Source organism: Pteropus vampyrus, unplaced genomic scaffold, assembly GCF_000151845.1.
Source record: "Pteropus vampyrus isolate Shadow unplaced genomic scaffold, Pvam_2.0 Scaffold15, whole genome shotgun sequence".
Taxonomy (NCBI): domain Eukaryota; kingdom Metazoa; phylum Chordata; class Mammalia; order Chiroptera; family Pteropodidae; genus Pteropus; species Pteropus vampyrus.
The window spans coordinates 9,190,808-9,212,147 of record NW_011888796.1 but is presented as its reverse complement, the minus strand read 5'-3'; the positions used below and the strand labels follow the sequence as shown (position 1 = coordinate 9,212,147).

The 21,340-nt window shown below is 35.0% G+C and overlaps 1 protein-coding gene and 2 pseudogenes across 3 annotated transcripts in view; 2 read left to right on the top strand and 1 right to left on the bottom strand.

The window, feature by feature from the left end:
- The window catches only part of NAA30 (N(alpha)-acetyltransferase 30, NatC catalytic subunit), a 21,026-nt gene extending 11,020 nt beyond the window's left edge, over positions 1 to 10,006 (top strand). The window contains exon 5 of one of the 3 annotated variants that reach the window (XM_011385046.2): positions 6,588 to 10,006. In XM_011385046.2, the coding sequence (XP_011383348.1) occupies positions 6,588 to 6,725 (138 nt within the window). In that variant the 3' untranslated portion in view covers positions 6,726 to 10,006. Of the gene's footprint in view, positions 1 to 3,924; positions 3,949 to 6,587 lie in introns of those variants that run through there. The other 2 variants (XM_023527222.1, XM_011385054.2) reach the window with 2 other exon arrangements.
- A 745-nt stretch (positions 10,007 to 10,751) lies between these two features.
- LOC111735938 lies at positions 10,752 to 10,870 on the top strand (annotated as a pseudogene).
- Positions 10,871 to 20,430: 9,560 nt separating this feature from the next.
- LOC111735869 lies at positions 20,431 to 20,549 on the bottom strand (annotated as a pseudogene).
- Between the last annotated feature and the right edge of the window lie 791 nt (positions 20,550 to 21,340).

The window sequence follows — 21,340 nt, the reverse complement described above, 5'->3', positions numbered from 1 at the left end:
TTCCAGTTGTATGATTTTTAAATGGATGGTTTTTACAGTATGAATAGCTCTGCCTCTGTATTAGAGAATTCTTCCATGGTTTAAAAATGAGTCCCACGTTGTTCAAATAAGGGATTTGCTATATGTAGGGACAGAACTCTTGTTTACTATTTATAAGGTTTTTACTCTCTCATTGAGTTTTTAATCATAAAAGCAACAAACTCTTCTACCCCCTTTTCCCTTCTGTTGTTAGTTCTACCTCTTTATATTTCCATTTCATCCTACTTGGTTTCGTTTCTTCCCCCTCCACTCCAGTGTAATGACTTTCTCTCTGATGTATTTGCTAGACCCAGTAGCTTCTTGGTCCTCCTCTGCTTATTAAAATACTTCTCAGTCTTTAATACCCAATTCAGATATCAACAAATCCCCTAAATTTTCCTTAATCCTTCTGAACAGAATCAATTGCACCTTCTGTGATTTTCTTGACTTCCTTTTTTGTAATACAGTAGTCCTCCCTTATCTGTGGTGGTTTCACATTCCAGTTTCTGTTACCTGCTATCAACTGTGGTCTGAAAATATTAAATGGAAAATTCCAGAGATAAACTAGTCATAAGTTTTAAATTTTGTGCCATTTTGAGTAGCATGATGAAGTCTCATGCCATCCTGCTCCATTGAATCATTCCTTCATCCAGCATATCCATGCTGTGTATGTTATCTGCCCTTTAGTCAGTAACTATCTTAGTTTTCAGATCAGCTCTTGTGGTATCACAGTGCTTGTGTTCAAGTGACCCTTATTTTATTTAATAATGGCCCTAAAGTGCAATAGTAGTGTTGCTGGCAATTCGGATATGCCATCAAGAAGCCATAAAGTGCTTCCTTTAAGTAAAAAAAAAAAAAAGTTCTCAACTTATTGAGGAAAAATAATTATATGCTGAGGTTGCTAAAATCTAAAGTAAGAATCTTCTATCTGTGGAATTGCCTAATTTATAAATTGTTTTATAATAGGTATATATGTATAGGAAAAACTATAATATATATAAGATATGGCACTGTCTGTGGTTTCAGACATCCATTGGGGGTCTTGGAATGTATCCCCCATGGATAAGGGGACTCTACTTATTTCGCTTAAATGTACTTGTTCAGAGTCTGTCTTAGCCATAAGGAGAGCAGAGATGCGTTTTCTTATTTACAGCTGTATTCTTAGTGTGGCATTTGTGATGGAGTACATAGTTCATAAATAATTGTTGAATGTTTGGTTCTTTTTTTTTCCAGCATATCTTATCTGTACTTCTTTTTTTAAATGTACTTTTGAATTTTTATTTGTATAATTAGTTGTTAACTTGTCTTTCTCTCTGAGTTTTTTATAAGCTTTCTAGGAATAGCAATTGTCTTATTTATTTTTGTACACAGTAAGATAGAAAAAAAATATCTTCAGGATTAACTAAGTTGTTGAAACATCTTTTGGTAAAAACAAAATTATATGTAATAATAGTCTTCTATGTAATTCATGGTTCTGAAGAAAACTTTGTAATTATAATTCTCTAAGAATACAGTGACTGATTATAAAACAACCAATATGTGATTTTACTTTCATTAGTTAGGCCAACCTTTCTTTTAAAGTGTTAAGAAATTTTGACAAATTATCAGAAAGACATTTGGGAAGGGTTTTAAATTACATTTTCTATTACTTAGGTTGAACTGCTTTTTTTTTTATTCAAAAGATTTTGAAATCTATATCTTTTAACAGACAAATTTGGAAATCTCTATGAAGCCTTACCATGTACATCCAGTCAATTTTTACTTTCTATTCAGTTTGCAGAATTTGTGACCTTGAGAAATATTTATATTGCTCTTGCTTGCCACTTGTCATTTCAAGATAAATTCAGAGTAAATTAAACCAGAGTTTCTAATCACAGTTGAAATGTAGATCATGTTTTTGGCCAAATAATAATGATATATTCTCCTGCTCTAATAGATATTTTTATTTTGCCTTACTATGACTTTCCTAAGTGTTCCTATTAGATTTAGAAACATTAAAACAGTGTAGCTAAAGATCTTTTTCATTTTTATGTATTTGGAGCTATAGCATTTTAAAAAACAAGTGAATTCCTTACTTTATAAATAAGAAATGCATAACCCATGTTGCTGATCTGACTTGAATTTGATCACACCTCTACATGCTCTGGTTTGCCAAACTTGTAATGGCTATTAGATCAAGCATCTTGGGTTTGCGTTTTACATGAGGGGAAGAAGTAAGAAAAACACATACAAACAGCACAAATGCGTTTTCTAAAATGTAATTTTTAAAGTAGGATTCGTGTATCTGAAGTAGTGAACCCACATGGTGGCCATTTACTTTTATGTACTTTTTAAAAAATAAATTAGAATTGGGCAGGTGATTGATCAGCATGATGAACAGTGCCTACTTTTTTTTAGGCTGTACATGTCCTTGAAATCTTCATCTCTGGAAATTTAAATTTCGAAAATTATTTTTAGATTTAAGGTATGATAACCATGATATTAATACTCAGTACTAACTCATCTGATGAGAATATACTGGAATCAGAACTTCTTAATAGAATTTAAACATGCAGTATGTGACCTTAAAACATTTTTAGTTGACCAACTTGTTCCCATTTCCTCCTCCTCCCAGCTCCTGCAACTACCATTCTACTCTTTGCTTTTATGAATTAGACTATTTTAGTTTCCACTTATTAGTGAGATCATTCAGTATTCATTTTTTTATAAAAAGTCTGATGTATTTCACTTAGCATAATGTCCTCCAGGTTCATTCATGTTGACACAATGGCAGGATTTTTTTAAGGGTAAAAGTATTGCATTGTATATATTCGCTTTCTTTATCCATTCATTTGTTGACAGACATTTAAGTTGTTTTCCATGTCTTGGCTATTATGATAATGCTGTAATGGACATGGGAGTGCAGATATCTCTTTGAGATCCTAATTTCAGTTCCTTTGGATAAATACCCAGAAGTGGGATTGCTGGATCACATGGTAGTTCTTTTTTAATTTTTAAGGACCCTCCACACTGTTTTCCATAATGGATGTACCAATTTAAATTTCCACCAACAGTGGCCTAATTTATTTAAATAACTTATAATAAACCTGTTACATGTTAACAAAATAACATACATCTTATGATAATGTACAATATGACTTTTAATTTTTTGTGTTTAGTAAGTATGTTTAACATTTTTAGTGTAACTGGAAACATATATTTTGGCTATGAGACTGAGGCTGCAAGGTAGGGAAAGAACAGAGTTAAAATGGAGTTATTTAAGCTATAAGGATTTTGGATGAGTAGTTTAGCCTAATTCAAGAAATGAGTATGAGAGGCCTAGGTTCCAAGTCTGTCTTCTGTCACTTAGTGTAGTTGTGTGATTATCGTAGGCAAGTCATTTAACTTTTTATACTCTTTCTCTTTGTCTATGCAATATGATGGTAATTCTGATCTTACATGGATATTCTGAAGAACAGTAAAGGGTGTTCATTCAGCAATATCAGTGTAAATGGCCTCTGAGGTGCCAGACAGTGAGCTAGTACTTAGGTTCTAGCAGTGGATAAGCCTGCCCTCCTTCCAGGAGCTTCCAGCCTACAGTATTAAAAGGGTTTTCTAAACACTAATGATTGGCTTATTCTAACAATGGTTTGTTGCTAAGAGGATCCGTGGAACTTCACTGTAATCCTTTTTTTCTGTTAAGTAGAATTCAACTTTGCCAAGTTTCTTTAGGACCAAAATAACCTCATTATCTTTTGGCTTCCTATGTAATACTCCCATGATGTGTACTAAAAGAATAGTTTTATAGTGAGTTTCCAGTATAAATCTAGAATCTCGTTTAACATAAGAACAGTAAGCATTAAAAGATAGTTACTTTTTTTCTGGGAGTTTCTGTTGTATCAAATAATACATGATCTCTTTGTTTAGAAAATGTGAGTGTGCTGAGAGAATCTTTTCATTTTACCTAAGGTTAGTCCTTTGTGTAATTTTTTTCTATGTAATTTTAAACCTCAAGTGTGTATTTATGTAGCTGTAGTTAGTTGCCAATGTGTTTTGAATATTTTAGATTGCCAATATTAATGAACAGACTTAGACCCCTTCATCATGTCTTAAATAGGGTAGAGCTCCCATTTGCTGCTTCGTTTTACTTCGGAAAACAATGGGGCGGTAAAGAAGGGTGGGTATTAATAGCTCTTGTAAAGATTTGGGGTCTGGCCTTGAGTTTGTAAATTGGCGATAATACCTATTTCATGGGGTTATTGTAAATTTGTAAATTGGAGATGATAATATCTATTTAATAGCGTTATGGTGAAAATAAGTGATGAATGCCTGTAAAATGACATAATGCATGTAAAATGCTTTACACAGCTTTTAGTATACCTTCAGTAAATATTAGCTCTTTTTTTAAATTGTCACTCTTTTTGATTTCCGTGAAATCAGTTCCAAGTTTTGCATTGTTGCAGCTTTATTGCTTCTCAGATTGTTTTGATTTAACATTTTAGCTGTAATTAGGTGCTAGCCTGAAACAGAATTCTAGGAATTACCCAAGAGAATTGTTCAAAACTGAAAACTTTATTGACCAGACTGGAGTGTTGCAGACTGGAGGATGGCATACATTACTAAAAAAAATTCAATTTTCGTTTTTTTAAGAGCAGAGAAAATTGTTGACTGTTTATTCTTATCTTAAACCAATATGTTTACTATACAACTTTTATTTAAGGGCTTCTTAGGGAAATTTTCTATTGATCCTAAACTATTAATTAGTGGTTTTTAGACCTTTTAAAAGTTTGAATTTAGCTGATGATTTTTATTTATGAGTTAATTGCATAGATAATTCCCTTAAGATGATGCTTTCTCTTTAAGTACTCTGGTCATTTAAAAACTTGGCAATACTTTGTTTAATGTTTATGTAATGTATGTAATGAAAGGTGCTAAGAAGGTATTCGATTAACAGATACTTAAGAGAATTCTATGTGTCAGGCAGTGTGTTAGGTGCCAAGGAAACATCTGTAAAGGAGTCACCCATGATCACTGCCCTCGTTGCGTTCCCCAGCTAGGAGAGATGACATACTCATCAAATGTTAAATGAGAGTTTAGTTGAATAAGGGAGCAGTACAAAGTGCTGTGGGGTTGAATAAAAGGAATGGGATATTCTACTCAGTCTGGAAGTGGCAAGCCAAGGCCAAAAGCAAGGATAGGAAGAGCATTCTTCAGACAAAGGAAGCAGCTTATATGAAAAGTCTAAGGTAGGAAAGATCTTGGTCATTCTAGAAACTGAAAGTTTAGTGTTGATCGTGGAGAGCAAGGCAGGAGTCATAAAGCAAAGTTGACTGGGAGGTAGAGGCCATATCATGATGAGCCTTTTAATTTTCTTTAGATTACCTTTAATGGACTTTATCTTGAGGACAAAAGGGAGTCAGATGGTTTTTAAGCAGGGAATTAACAAGAGCATCACACTACTGTGTGGAGAATGGGAGAACTTTTGTGTTAGGAGACTCTTGTACTTCCAGTGAAAGTTGATGGCACCTTGGACCACATTGTGGTATCAGTGGGAATAGAAAGAGAAGGATCAATTTGAGAGAGATTTAAAAGAAAATTGAAATACTCAATGCTTGGATCTATATAGGGAGTGGAGAGGAAAGAGGTTCCAAGACGACTTTTAGGTTTCACATTTGAGGCATTGGTGGGATGGAGATCTTGTTACTGATACATGGAATTGTGGAGGAAGAGTTGATCTTGAGTTCAATTGGATATGTAAGTAACATCTGGCAATTTTTTAAAAAATGCAGATTCTTAGGCCCCACCTCAAACCTACTCAAAAACTCTGAGATTTGGGCTCAGCAATCTGTTTTAACAAGCCTTCCAGGTACACTAAAGTTTGGGTACCTTTGGTCTAGGTTCAGCAAACTTTCTCTGCAAAAGGTGAAATAGTAAATATTTTAGGCTTTGTGGAGCTGCTCAACTCTGCCCCTGTAAATTGAGAAAGCAGCTGTAGACATCATGTAAACAAATAGGCTTGGCTGTGTTACAATAAAATTTTATTTACAAAAACAAGCAGTGGGCACATTTCACCTAAGGGCAGTAGTTTGCAGACTCTGGTTTAGATTCTAGACAAGTGTGGTAGTTGTCACCAGAATAAATGATGACAGATTAATGAAAGTATAAGATGGAGGTCGATCTGAATATTTTCAAATACTGGTTTATTTTCTTAAACCATTATTGATTTTTTTTCTTTTCATCATCTTTTTGTCACACTACTTTTCTCCACAGGGAAATAATTCCTCTTTGTTTTTAGTATAAAACATATTCTCATTACTAAATATCCCAAACATCACAAAAATCAGAACAGAAAATGTCCCCAGTGTTCCTATCCTCCTTGCCCCAAAAGACAATTACTATTAAAATTTCGATGACTATTTTTGTTTTTTCTGTATATCATTAATGATTGCACCATCAATTTTAAAACAAGTATGGTATGTTTTTCTTAATTATTTGCTCTAATTGTTTTTAAGTGATTTGTCAAATTATAAAATTATAAATTAGTATCAAATATATAAAATTATAACTTAGTTTTCTCTTATTTTTTGAAGGTTGTTTTGGAAACAGAAATAACGAATAAGTCTGCTTTGAAACTTTATGAAAATCTTGGTTTTGTTCGAGATAAGAGGCTGTTCAGATACTATTTAAATGGAGTTGATGCACTGCGACTTAAATTGTGGCTGCGTTGAGAAACTGACATCAAGGAACAACTTTCCAACTACGCAGAATCGACCTTTGCATGCATTGCAATTTGTACAGAATTGCTTTGCAGGTGGATTTAGTAATTTCCATGCAGTTCTTATCTGTCAGTGTCTCATTGAGTGTCGCACAATATTTGTTGCACTTTGGCATGGCGCATTTGTTCTGAATTAAAAGAGATTGTTTTAAACTTAAAGAGTTCTTTTGGTACCAACAAGATGTGCCAGTTGATAGCCAAGATTTGTTTGTTCATTTGCAAAGTCTGCTGACAATGTTATTTACACAGTGATCATTTTACCACAGAACCAGTAAGTGGAACATGATTTTTGTTCCTTAAAAAAAGCCAATGTAGACTGTAAAAATCTCTAAGTATACTAACATTTCACACGAAACCTGCCATAGTTTTCTGACGGGGGTGGGGGAAAAACTTCAATTTTAGGTTTTATTTTTTCAATATAAAATTTTCCATTCTTGAATATTGGTACCTCAGTGATTAGTGAATGAAAAAAATGTAGGGTTGGTTGTGTTTTACAGTGAGTAAAGGTAACAATTAAATTGCGTCTGCCAGTACCTGTGTAGATAAGTATATTTGTCTTCATCTCTAGTTTTTGAATGCATGCTACCTTTTCCTTTTCTTTAAGGCCTTTGCAAGCAAACTTTTTGTTTTTATTTAAATTCTAAATTTGATAATAAATTATTTCAGATTTTTATAATTTGGATACTTTTTCCAGGTGAGTGACAGAGTGGTTTACTCTAGAAGTCCCTTCTTTCCTTACAGTAAGAAGTTAAATCTACTTGGAAAATCTTTGAGAAATGGCTTAAAAGGGATGAGAAAAGTTGATGGAGCCGGGAATTGCTAGGTTTTGGATGCACTTTTTTTTTGAGTGAGGGAATTTTTGGAAAAGAATAGAAAATTAATGTAAATTGGTATGATTTTATTTAATCAAAATTATTGCTAAGCTGTGAAGAACAGCTTTTACAATATAGTCAAAACTTTTTTTCCCCACTTGATTTGGTTTCACATTGCTTTCATATCTTAAAACGTTTCACTTTTGGTTCTTGGTCTTCGAAATAAATGTCAAGGTGCATTGTATCCATTTTAAACTGATTTTATTTTCTTTCCACTTATTCAAGCAAATTCTTGGGGGGAGTTTTGCTTAGTTCCTATAAAAACAAAAGGGAGAAATGGAAATTTTTTTTGGAATGAGTTCTTATGGGTTTTCTTAATAGCCATCACCATGTTAGTGACATCGTGTTTTGGCCAATCTGTGCAATGTAATAAATTTTAAAGTTAATTGCTTTCAATCGAGTCAGGAAACCTGTGATGGATAATTTATTTAACTGGAAAACCTAGGGTACCCATGAAAAAAAAGATTCATTTTCTGTGAAAAATGTTTTATAGGAATCTATGTTGTTCTTTCTTTAATTTGGATATGCTTTACTTCTGCTCTAGGATTTGGTTTTAATTTTATTTTATGGCTATAATTACTGTATTTTAAAAACCCTACCTCCATTAACAGTTGGTAAAAGCCCCCTTTCAGGAAAGTTTGTGGTTCTTTATTATTTTTTTTAAAGGAAAGCTGCTCTTTGCTCAGTGTAATGTCTTGAAAGTGAACATGGTAACAAGTACTTTTAAAATAAAGATACATAGATTTGGTGAAAATAAAATCTTCCTGCTGGTGGGATCATTTATAGTTCCTTAGTTTTAAAGAAAACTTTTTTCCATTTTTATATTACTCTTGAAAGTTTAATGGGCAGAATACTGGTTACATTAAAAATATGGTGACCACACAAAACGCAGCTTTCCAGCTGACCATTTTGAGTATGTTTTTGGTTAAACTTCGTTTGAGCTCTAGCGTTTAGAGAAATGCCAATCATTGTGATGCTTCTGTTGTTTTTAATATGGAGGGAACTGAAGTAAAACAGTTCAGTAGTTAAACATTATCAGATTTTATCTCACTGCTTTACATTTGACTTGCTGGTTCATAGGTGATGATCATTGATGAACATACATTTGCTTAACTCACTGATGGGGACACGTGCTGGATACATGCTGGCTTTTCAGTACAACCATTGTTTTTGGCAGGTTGTCAATGAAACCAACACTATTGACCTTTTCTCCCAGAATTGGCCAAGTTTTGCTGAATTGACTGGGTGTTTGTAAATATGACCTTAACCATATGACTAAAAAGTCAAATGGTTGCCATATTGTTCAACTGGTATATTTTGAATATCGGTATCTACTGTATATCTTCAATTGGGTATGCAAAAATTGTTTAAGTAGACTAAAATTTTAACCTCTAGCATGATAACCCAGCATTAGAACTAAGTCTCTATTCTAGTTGAAGGAGCATCAAACATTAATTTACATTTTGATATTGGGATTGCCTTTTTTATAAATAACCAAAACAATTCTGTTTAAAATTGATAGAGGGAGTTCACTTGGCTAAAACTGAGCAAAACTGGCGCAACTTTCTTTTAAAGGGGTGCTGCCTCTTTAAAACTGACTGTACTATTCACTGACACTGGTTTGGCAGTTGGTACTGCTGAACATTTTTATACATGCTACCATGAAACTATATATGTTAGTATTGAAGAAGCTAACGGGTATACTACCATTTTTGATGTGTGGGCTGATTATAATTTCCCTTATGTTAAAATGAAACTACTCTGGAGAAGTCCACAGATCAAAAACCAGACAGTAGTTTTTGAAGTCGAAGCCAGCAAAATTAAAAAAAAAAAATTACTATTAAAAATTGGTTCTAATATTTTCTGCCTCTTCCCCAAATTACCTTCCCCACTTGCTTGACAAATCTATGTAAAGGAGTTTGTTTGTCACATGTTTTAACTTTACCTTGCCCTGTGTTATGGTATTGGCTGATATGTATAAGACTGGATGTGTATATTTATTATGGTGTCTAAAAATCATGAAGTTCATCACTTTCCAGGAGCATAGATAAATGCAAATTGGTAGTGCATCAGAGTTACTTTCCAGTGCACCATGACATCACTAAAATGAGTGCTATAATGTTACAGGGCTTTCAGGTTTGTAGAAACATAACCATAAATTATATTGACGTCAGATATGAGTTGAGTATCTATAAAATATCACGTGTATCTCAAAATATTGGACTGCTGTTTGATGACTGGATATTGCTGCATAATTTTCTTCTAATGTCCCATATCATTTTGGAGAGAGAGATTTAATGGGCTTTGAAATGTGCAAGCTGTCTAAATAAGATGCAGTCAAATAAAGTATGGTTAAGTTGTGTTTGCATTTTTCTTTTAGAAAGAGCTGTGTGCATTTTATAATTGAGTTGTTTTACTAAGGAAAAAAAAAACCAATCTATTCTGTTTCCCACTTCCTGCCTCCCATCCAAGGGTTATTTGGAAGAAGTGATGCACAGTTGTTATCTCTACTTTGTGTTCTGACAAAGTAAGTTAGAAAATAACAACATGAACTTGATTTTCCTCAAAGTGTTCAAAGTTAGTCAACTCATACATCAGATATCAATACAAATGAGAGCATATTAAACCAAAACTTTTTTCTGTCCTTGTTCCATAGCAATTCTGAAGACAGTTTTTATTTTAATTTACTATTTTTTCTCTGTACTTGAGGTTTTGTTTTTTTTTCACCCTTGCTAAGACACCAAAATAGAACATTGTATAAAGGGCTTTTTGCCCTTTTTGTGAGAAGCTTTAAGTGATATTTGTGCATGCTTTCATATTTCAAGATTTATGGATATTAGTGGAAGAGATCTGTTTTAATCATGACTGCTAAATTACTTTCATCATGCATGCCAAATCTTTACTTTGTTCTTTTATAGTCATGTTGTGAAAATTTCTGAGTTCATGTTTTACTTGGGCCTTATATAGAAATTTAAATACTTCATAAGTTGTCTAAATAAGGACCAGAATGTGATACTGTTCTTTCACACCTATGAACAGAGATCAGTATTAACCTATAGCCCAGAGATATAGTGATACTTTTAAACAGCTTTAAAAAATGAATTTGAGTCTACGGCCATGCCACCCTGAACGTGCCCAATCTCGTGTGATCTCAGAAGCTAAGTAGGGTCGGGCCTGGTTAGTACTTGGATGGGAGACCACCTAGGAATACCAGGTGCTGTAGGCATTAAAAAAATTAATTTGAAAAGTCTCATGAGCATACGGCACACTGCACTTTCTTCAGATTGGTGCTAATAGCACTTTATGATGATAGAAATAAATGTTCTTTGTGTTCTTGAGAATGCTAGCCCCTCGTCATATGTAGCTACTGAGCCTCAAGAATGGCTAGCATGACTGAAGGACTAAATTTTTAATTTTGTTTAACTGGAATTTAGCCGCATGTAGTTACTGGCTACTATATTGAACAGCATAGCTTTAGATATTTAAGCACTAATAATTGAGAAAAGCATTTTTTGAATAGGACCCTGCTATCTAATTTATTGAAATAGGAAATACAAGGATCACGATTAAAAATCGCCTCTGAGCAAAAGCATATAGCTGCACTGTTTATGTTGACAATCTGTTAATACAGTATCTGACAGCACCTCTCTCCCTGCCTGTGTTGTGATGTAGCCCTTCTGAGAAAAGTAGCCTTTTCAGTTTTTATTATGTGGAAGTTCTTTGGGTTGCAGTGATGTACAGATTTAAGTGCCAAAAATTGGTTTCTAATGAGACTGTCATAGATCTTTTTAGTGTTAGATCATTTTACATAGTTAAGCCTAATAATTTCTCATTTTAGATGAATTTGAAATCATTTCAACTCTAAATGAGATCAAGCACTTCTCATTACCAGTGATCAGACTGCAACATGGAGGAATGTCATATTTCTATTTTACTCTTTTTTTTGTTTTTAATTCTGGAAGAATGCTCATGTTGATCCAAAGGCAAGTGTTTTTGTTTCTGAGGGAACCAGAGTAATTTGGCTGTGCTTTTTGGCTACGGTGTGTCACCCTTGATTCTAGCTGGTCATCTAGTAATGTATTAAAAGGGCATGAGTGGGGATTGGAAACACCTGGCCAAAGGTACCGTCAGGCTTGGTACAGCCTGTTATCATTGCTGGAGAAAGAGCCCAAAGCACATGTTCTATTGAGAGCAATCAGTGTTTAATCTTCCTATGAAAAAGACCAAGGAATAACGAAGACCACCAAAGTGCCAAAATCTATCTTCTTAAAAATATGTAAACCATGCAGGGGTTTTTATGTAAAGTTTTTAAAATGCTAAAGAATAAGCTCATTTTTAGTTATGATGGATTTTCATGACTACCTCTTTGCTGTATGAATATATCTCAATTTTCTAATACCTCAATTTCCTGAGAATCTATGTACATTTTTGTAAATAAAATAATTTACCATATGCTAGGGGAAGGAGCTGGCTTTTAAATTGTATAAAGACATTTGTTACTGGATTTGTTACATGGTGAATCGATTTGAAATTTCTTAACGTTATAGTCTCATGGTCCCCTTGACTCAGGTTTTGTTTTTATAGTAAAAATATTTTTATTTAGTGAGATTTGTGTTCCAGGAAGTGTGTACCCTCATTTGTTCATTACAACTGCAAAGATTTGTATGTCTCCTATGTTTTACTTTCATGCCAAAGAAACTCACCCTTTTCAAAAGCCAGCAGGTTGCACGAACTGGGGGAAAAAAAGTTTGCCCCTTAAATAGGCATCTTAAGTTTTATTTTCTGGGATTTAAATATTTTCCAGAGGAAAACATCTACAATTGTTTAGTGAAAGCCATTAGGAATAATCTGCAAAAATGCATGTGTTTTTAGGCATGCACTAGTTCCATTAAGGAAACAATATTGACAATTTTAAGGAATTGTGCTGTATTTCAATCCACAATTGCATGAAACTTTTTAAAGCTTATTTAGGATGTAAAATAAATGCTAAATTTTATGTATATTCACGAACTATTCAGGATTCGATCACTATCATTTTTAGGGCCAGATTCCCATGATAGTACATGGTTATCATTTTAAGGAGACTGAACCTGCTGCCTTAAAGCTAAACCTGCTGCCTTTAAACTTTGCTACCTCCCTCCCTCCAACTGTGGTTGTAAACAGTGACTCTGCACAGTCAGTTAGCCTTATAATTGATTTGATTGTGAATGCAAATAAAATAAAATTTGTAAGTCTGCCAAGTATTGACTTAACTAGGTAAATGTAAACTGATTTCAACCTTATTTTTGGCCAAGTCTACCTGGTAGTTGATGATAATTTGGAAATGAAGTACATCGATATGGATGTGAGCATTGTGTTTGAGTTATTGTGGGAATAATTATTTTCTTCATATTTGGAACCGATAACATTCAAAGTGTTTATTTCCATCCTGATGATAGTGGGCAAGTTTCTGAACCTCTCTGAACCTTTAGTGACAACTACCTGATAAGCTTATTGTGAAGAATGAAAGATAGTCTATGTAAATTACCTTAACAGTGCCTAGTAGCCTAGTGCAGAGTAAATAATAAATGATAACTATTAATATATATATATATATATGTATATATATATCAGTAGTATATAACTTTGTATTTTGGTGTTGGGTTTTGTAGCACCATTTAAATGGCAAAACTCATCTAAACATATTAGAGCTTATGAGAGTAGCTCTGACTAGCAAAAGAAAAAATTTTGCCTTTTTATTGTGGAGAATATTAATATAGGTAGGCAAAAGTATAATGATCTTTCCATTTACTTAACAAGACCCAACATCCATGGCCGATCTGGACCCATCCATTCTTCATCACCCTTGTCATGTTTTTTCCAAAGAAATCCCAGAGATTACATTTTATCTGTAATTATTTTAGTACTTAAATGATAAGGCCTAATTTTTAACAACAAAACCGCACCACCGTTACACACAATAATCCTTAATCATATATAACCAGTATTAATGCTCCAGTTTTTAATAGCATTGAGATGCTTAAGTGGAGAGTAAATATAATGACCACAGAGGTGGTTACTCTTTCAAAGAAGATAAAAGATTTCTTACAAGGACAGTAGACACCTACATAGGTTAGTTGGGTGGACAGACAAGTGATTAAAGGAAAGAAAGAAGTGGAAAAGTAGAGGTAATAAGGTTGTATGTAGGAGCCGTGTCTCGCATATCTCAAGAACCTAGTGTTTTCCTATGGACATAAGACACGTATCTATTGGGGAGAAATGGAGTTAATAAATATGGTGAAATTGCCAACAGTGACAAATGTCTTTTAGGAGAAGAGGTTGGGTTGAAATATAATCAGCGAAGCATGGCAGAAGAGGTATTGAGTGAGCAGGAGAAAAAAATAGGTGATAATATAAGGACACAATTTTAATAGGGATGGTTAAGCAAGTGAAACAGGTTTTTCTCTTTTGAAAGAAAACAAGGCGGGGAAAGGATAAGGAATACCCTATATTGAAACACCCCAATATTATGATTTAAAAAAAAAAGAATCAATAGAGAAATAATTCAAGATAAATTCATCACAGCCATTATCTGAATTTATATTAAAAAACAAAACAAAACCTAAACCACTGGACTAGAGTTGCTCAAAAAGCAGAAAATCGGGAAATGATTTTAGGAGCTTTTTGTATTGCAGCTACACTGAATGTATGTAGAGTATGAGAATTATGGTTCTCAAATTAGTGAGTCCAATTTTCTTTTTGTTTAAAAGAGCACCTGAGTGGAGACAGAACACCTGGACATCTTCGTACAACCTACTGAGCATGGGATCATTGTGGTCTGCTCTGATTACAGGATGCTTGCAGCTATTGGGATGTGATCTCCCAGCTTCGGATGGAGAAACCTGTGTTTCATATTCTCACTCCATTGCTGGCTGGGCAGTCGAGTAATAATAGTAATAAACATCATGCAGTGAGATTACTTTCTTAGTTTTCAAAGCAGTTCCACCGACTTTTACTGTCTTTAAAAAGATCCTTTGCAATGGAAAGATAAACAAGTACAAGGTGCTTAAATGACACCTCTGTCTAGGGTCAAACAGCAGTGATGAGACCTGAACCCAGGCCTCCTGAATCTCCTGGATCTGGTATTCTTCTCATCATACCCAGTGCTTGATGAAACTCAAAGAGGATAGAGTTCAATATGTTTAATTCTGTTGGGTAAAATTAAAACTTTAATGAATCCTACTAAATTATTTAAACTCAGCCATTTATTCAGCATAAAATTTAAATGCTCTCTTAAAATGTTTAATATATCTAATTTGTAAAATCCATTAAAGCACTTAGGATTAAGTGGTTTTTCTTAACATGTAATTGGTTTCTAATAATTAGGTCTGTAATATCTTTCAAGGGAACTGAAATTGATTTCTTTAAAGCAGACTTTATTGTCTCATTCAATGAAAATTGAAGTGAATACTCTTACATAATTCATTTATGTTTAATTTTAAATTTTCTAAATATTGTGCTCTAGCATGTAACTTTTGCCATATTTTAGTAAACTTTTACTTTGTCAAATTTCAAATAAGCCCATAGAAGTACTTTAGGGGAAAGAAAGGAGTTCATAGGAAAACTGCCTTGATTATTAAGTTTAAAGTCTCATTAAAATATGGAAAAATACTTAAAAACACTGTGCAAAATCAGGTCATACTACTATTTTCTTTATAATGCTAAGCTTACAAAATGCAAACATTAATTTTTTGTATGTATATGTGTGTATATCTATAGGTGTGTGTATGTGTATATATGTGTATGTGTGTATAAATATATATGTTTTTAATATACTCTTTTCCTGGTGGCAGAAACTTGCTTGAATTAGAGTCTTAGCTGCTGCTGATACAATGTTAAATGATTGTGTTGTCTGTAAAGCTGGCTTCAAATAGAGTAGGATGCTAATATGCAAAGCTTGTGCCACTTAAAGCACTGGACGGGCCAGGCATGTCAGGCATGCAATGAGAGAAAATATGTGTTATTTTCCTGCTCATAAAAATGAGATTATCAATATTTGCCCTTCGGAGTGGCGACATGGGTTTTGCTGGAGAGTAAGTCCATGGCAGCAGGGAATTTGTTCATGGCTGTACTTGTTCACCGCCTGGACCAGTGCCTGGAACATATTCGGCATAAAATAAATGCCTGTTACATAAACATATTAACTGATGCAGAATGTTTCTTGAGGTGCACAACAGAAAGTTTTCAGACTTGAAATAATCAGAGGTATCAAAGATGTGAACTAGCAAACAATCTCTGCATTTCCCTCCCTCCCTTTCTCCCTCTTTCCTTACATTCTTCATGAAATTGTGCATCCTCTGCTGATGTTCTTTACCTTTGCAGCATAAGGTCATAAGAGATTATATTCTGACATGAAGCGATAGTTCTATTCAGTTATCCTTTAAATAATTACCGAGGACCTACCTGCTCTGGGCCAGGCATTGTGTAAGCTCTGAGAGGACAGAGCCAGCTGAATGGCTCTTGTGGGGCCCACAGGCCTATCTGAAGCTCTGTGTGATACGCAGAGGTGACCGCTAAATTTTTTTTTTTTTTTTTTTTTTGATACCAGAGATGTTGACAAGGCAAAAACTCTGGAGAACCAGTAAAACCCTAGATATTTTTCTTTCTGAATTATTTTCCTGCATTTTTTGAAAAAGAAACAAGCAAAGACTTACTGTATTTGTGAATATAAAGGAGATTTAAAAAATCACATCAAAGATTTAATTGCTCAGATATATAAATTCAAATTGAATTAATCGTGAATTGTAAATTAGACCTAAGAATTTAAACAAAGAGGTTTTATGGAAATTGAGAGATCTAATTTATATATTTTAGCCCAAATGAAATATTTTTTTATGAACCTAATGCAGTTGGACATTTATTTTGTTTTAAAGGTATTTATACATACCTCCAGTCATGAAAAATAACTTAAGTGCTTCAAAACCAGCCAAGCCTTAGAAACTTAGTGTACATTTTCAAGCTTTTCTAATCTGGAACCTAAATTTTCCCATGTCTTGGCCCCCTGATACTGTCTCCCCTACCCAAAGAACCATGCCAAGTCTGCCATAAAGTCAATTTACTGTGGCAAAGCCAAGAACTTGAACACACATTTTCAGTCAAAGCAGCCTGCTGGCAGCAAGTAGAATCGAGGCCAAGAACAGGGTCATTTTTATATGTAGAGAAAGAGAGGTGAAAGGGATCCAGCCAGCCAGGGCCAAGAGTCTAGGAGTTTAAACAGGCAAAAAGAAGGGGAAAGCATATTAGTAGAGATTTTGTGGGTTGAAATAGAGGACTCTGAGTCTTAATCCAGAACGATTTTGTTTTTACAAAGGGAAATTTTTAAATGTTATACATATTTTTTTGCCCAAATGCTATTTCAGCCAAAATCGTTATATCTATGTTGAAAGATAGGTCACAACTTTGAGAACTTTAGTTTGCTTTTATCAAGGGGAAAATGTGGTTAACTCTTGTATGTGTTTGAATCAGCTGCAAAGTACTGAATTATCTTCTGAATGGTTGTGTAACTACGTGCGAAACTCACTTAAAAAAAATAAAAACTCAGGGATTTAACTGAATCAACTACCAACTTATGTATTTGGATGCCTGGGAAGTAGTCAGAATCTTCTCGGTTCCGACTCTGAGTATAACTCCTGGAAAATGGATCTGTGCATCCCCAATGAGAAACCATGCAGCATGAACACCAAGAGAATGGTGGAGTGTTGCTAGCACCAGAAGAGATGCTTAAATTCCCAACTAGAACATACCATTTAGTCATCTGACCAACATTTATTGAGTATCTGCTATGTGCCAGACATTGCACCTGGGACTATAGAAGAAAAATTCCACTCCTTTAGCATCAAATAGTCTGTGAAGTCCAAGAAGCGAAGTCTAGGGAAGGGAAGAGAAAGCACTAACTGAGGCCTATGGGCCCTGGAGTTATCTGTATTCTTAGAGCAGACAGCAGTTCCAAAATTCTAATGGGAAGCTTGGGAACACTTAAATAAGCATTTAGATATATGGTGAGTCAGCGCTATGGAAGGCAAGTTTTGAAAGATTAATTAGGAGCAAGGGAGAAGTCCTCTTCACTGTAAGGACTTTAAAGCTGGACAATATCAGTAATGCAAATGTGGCTGGCTTTTTTCAGTGGTCTAATTTTCTCTTTCCAGGCCATAAACAGCATTTCGTAGCATCTTTCTGTCCCTCCTCCTAAAAAGAAATTTCTAAAAGGCATTGGTGAGTGCCATGAGTATGCGTGCATGCGTGTGTGTTGGGGGAAGTAGCAAAACAAAGTCCCTCTGGAATACTCCTGTCCCCTTTCAGGAATGAAGGTAGCAATCTCCTCCACTGCTGGAAGTGCTGCTGGCAGACAGTCCTCAGCTATCAGCTGCCTTCAGGAAGTACCTCACCCAAAGACACCTGCTTTGCCCAAATGTCATGCTCCTTCCCAGAGTAGCCCATACTCAAGCCCATACTCAAGGCCTGGTTGGTGTGTGGGTGTTTAAGGGTCTGGCTGCCCCGCCCCAGCTCTAAAGGGCCAACTGGTTCCAGAACTCCCTGTGGGACTGGCTGAATCTTCACAGAGGCTGAATCTCAGCTTCCCTTTCTGCTCAACCCTGCTTCCTAAGAGTACTTCCTAATAAACTTCCTGCGTGCTGATCTTTATCCCAGAGTCTGCTTCCACATGCAAACATGGCATGCTTGGAAGGGGCGGAAGAGACTGAGGCCCTTTTCATATATAGCTTCAATACTAGCCATCTTGGTATTTCTTCTCATCAAAGACTGATGGGATATTGGAGGGCTGTGGCAGGAAAATCTATTTTTGTATCTATTTTGGCCAGGGTCTAGGTTTAGGGGAAGGGCAATAAAAGGGCTCACCGTAATCAAAACTGAGTCTTAGAGTTAAAAGCACTGCTTGGGAGTCAGAAAGATTTGTGTTGAAAATCATGTCTGTGTTTGCCTTTGGATGAGTTATTTAAATAAATGTAAACCTCAATTTTCTCATCTGGAAAAATGAATAATAAAAGTTACTTTACATATTTGTAGTGATAATGAAATAGCAGTTGCTGTGATGTGATATACCGAAATTTATCTTCATTATCATTATTATTATTTAAAGCATTAGAGCCTATTTCACACAGGGGACCTAAGAGCTTGGAGAGGGCACTTGTGGCACCAATTTGTCCAGCTTTCTGGGGTCTGAGAATACAACACTAAAACCCAAATATAAGAATACATGACTAGTGGCTACCATCTGGGCTAGGAACCCATCCTCTGATCCTACTGGACCTTGAGTCCTATCACTTTTGAGTCAAATGTGGTTACCAAAGTCTGGCCACCAGGATCTGGATGATAATATTGTACAACTGGAGGAGTCCTATATGTTGGGATGACATAGAAAGACAGATACTTCATGATCTCATATGTGGAAACTAAACGAGACTTATAGAGGGAGTAGAATGGTGGTTGCCAGAGGCTGAGTGTGTGTGTGTGTGTGTGTGTGTGTGTGTGTGTGTGTAGGAAATGGAAGATGTTGGTCAAAGTACAAAGTGTCAGTTATGCAAGATGAATAATTTCTGGAGATCTAATATGTGGCAATGGAACTATAGTTAACATTTTAAAAAGAAAGGAGATAGAAACTATATGAAGAGATGGATATGTTAATTGACTTGATTGCAGTGATCATTTCACTATATATACATATATATAGGAAAACATCAAGTTGTACACCTTAAATATATATGATTTTTATTATTTGTCAACTATACCTCAGTAAAACTATTTAAGAGACACAGAGAAGTATTCCGGAGGCCTGCTCTCCACACCCCAGTCTTCACCATCCTAGTCTACTGGCTGATGAGAGACGGGTCCAGACTTGATAAGTATGAATTCTTAGGCCGTAGCAATTTCCAGCAGACTTCTCTGCTTCTCTGCTTTGCCCATCCTTCTTTCGCATGTGCTATGGTAGGGGTCTAGGTAAAACCAAATAATTGCAAAAGAAGAGAGGAAAATGCGAAAGCCCTAAAAGGAAGAAACAATTAAATTTAACCTAAAATATGTATAAATAATATATATCATATCCATAGCTACTTGTGACATTACTGATAATAGTTGACACAGAAAAGTTTGCAAACGGTATTCTTTTTCATAAGTTAAAGTTAGTGTCATCCCTCTGTCACTTGAGCTCACTTGATTCTGATATCCTTGCATGAAAGAGAAATGAGTAGGGTTCCAGTTGAACCTCCAGGAAATGTGTCTAGGGATGTGTCACATTTTAAATATTGTATATTGAAACTGAAAAGAAGTTTGAGAGCTCCTAGGACTGAGCTAGAAGGTGGGGATCATGATTTTCTTCTCATCTGATCCTGGCTCTTGGATGCTCCCACTTTATTTTAGAAGATACTCTTCAGGAATCTCTATTCGACATATTTAAAATTTAACTGAGGAAGAAAGAATGATGATTGAGTCAAGAGTCTCTGATTAAGAATATAAAGGAAAATTAATTAAAATTGGAGATGAGTATTTTTTCAGTGTCTTTTGTGAACAACCTCTGCCTCCTGCCCTTAAACCAAAGCAACTAAAGATAGCTAAACACTTCTCAGTCTGCCACAGCAATGAGACAACCAAAGGCCTTAAACAGTATAATGTGGCCTTCTTTCTTGGGTTCGTATTAAGATGGTTACCTTAAATTGTTTTCCTTTGGGCACCTCAGGATTTTTTTTTTTTAACTGACATAGTATATTTGTTGCTGGACTTTTTTTTTTTTTTTTACACCTACAGTACCTGGTCTTCCTAGGCGGTCTCTCATCCGAGTACTAACCAGGCCCGACCCTGCTTAGCTTCTGAGATCAGCTGAGATCGGGCATGTTCAGAGTGACATGGCCATAGACTTGTTGCAGAACTTTGATCTTAAGTTATTACTATTAGCTGGAGTCTAGAGAGAACCACAGAATGTGGAGGTGTAGCACAGTGTCTTCTATAGTGATTAATTAATGCTGAGTTCAAAGCCAAATGCAGCCGCTTATCAGCTTTGTGATCCTAGAGTTAAACCTCTCAGAACATCTGGTTTCCTTATCTGTAAAATGAAGAGAATAATAATGGTCTGTCTTTCACAGGGGAATGGAGATGATTAAATAAAACAATGCATATAACATATTTAGGAGATGCCCTGACACAGAGTATTTAGTACGTGGGAGTTGCTTGTATTACTAGTAGTAGTGGAAAGTATGACAACTTTCATTTTGCAAAATAGAAAAATGAGGATCTGTTATTTTAGTGTGAAGATCTGAACATTATGTTAATTTGTAGGGTAAGAATTTGGACAAGAAAATCGCAATGGACATGAGATCATCTTTGCACTGGGTCATAATTCAGAAGGCTGTCAGCAGCGAAGTGGTTATCTTACACCCAGCCTGAGATCTGCTGTCTGACAGGGAAGGCTGCATTTCTTCCTGAAGAGTTCTGAGGATCCTGGACACTACCTTGTTCCATCTGGATCAACTTACTAATGTTCCTTGCAGGGCTCTCCTGCTCAAGGATAGAAGCTTACTCTTCACTTATTTATGGAAATTAAAGCTTTTCTTTTACATTTAATTCACCCTTTAGAGTTGCCACTTCTTTAAGAAAAGAAATGGGTCGGTATTATTATTTTTTTAATTAAGCTTCCCATTTTGAAGATGGG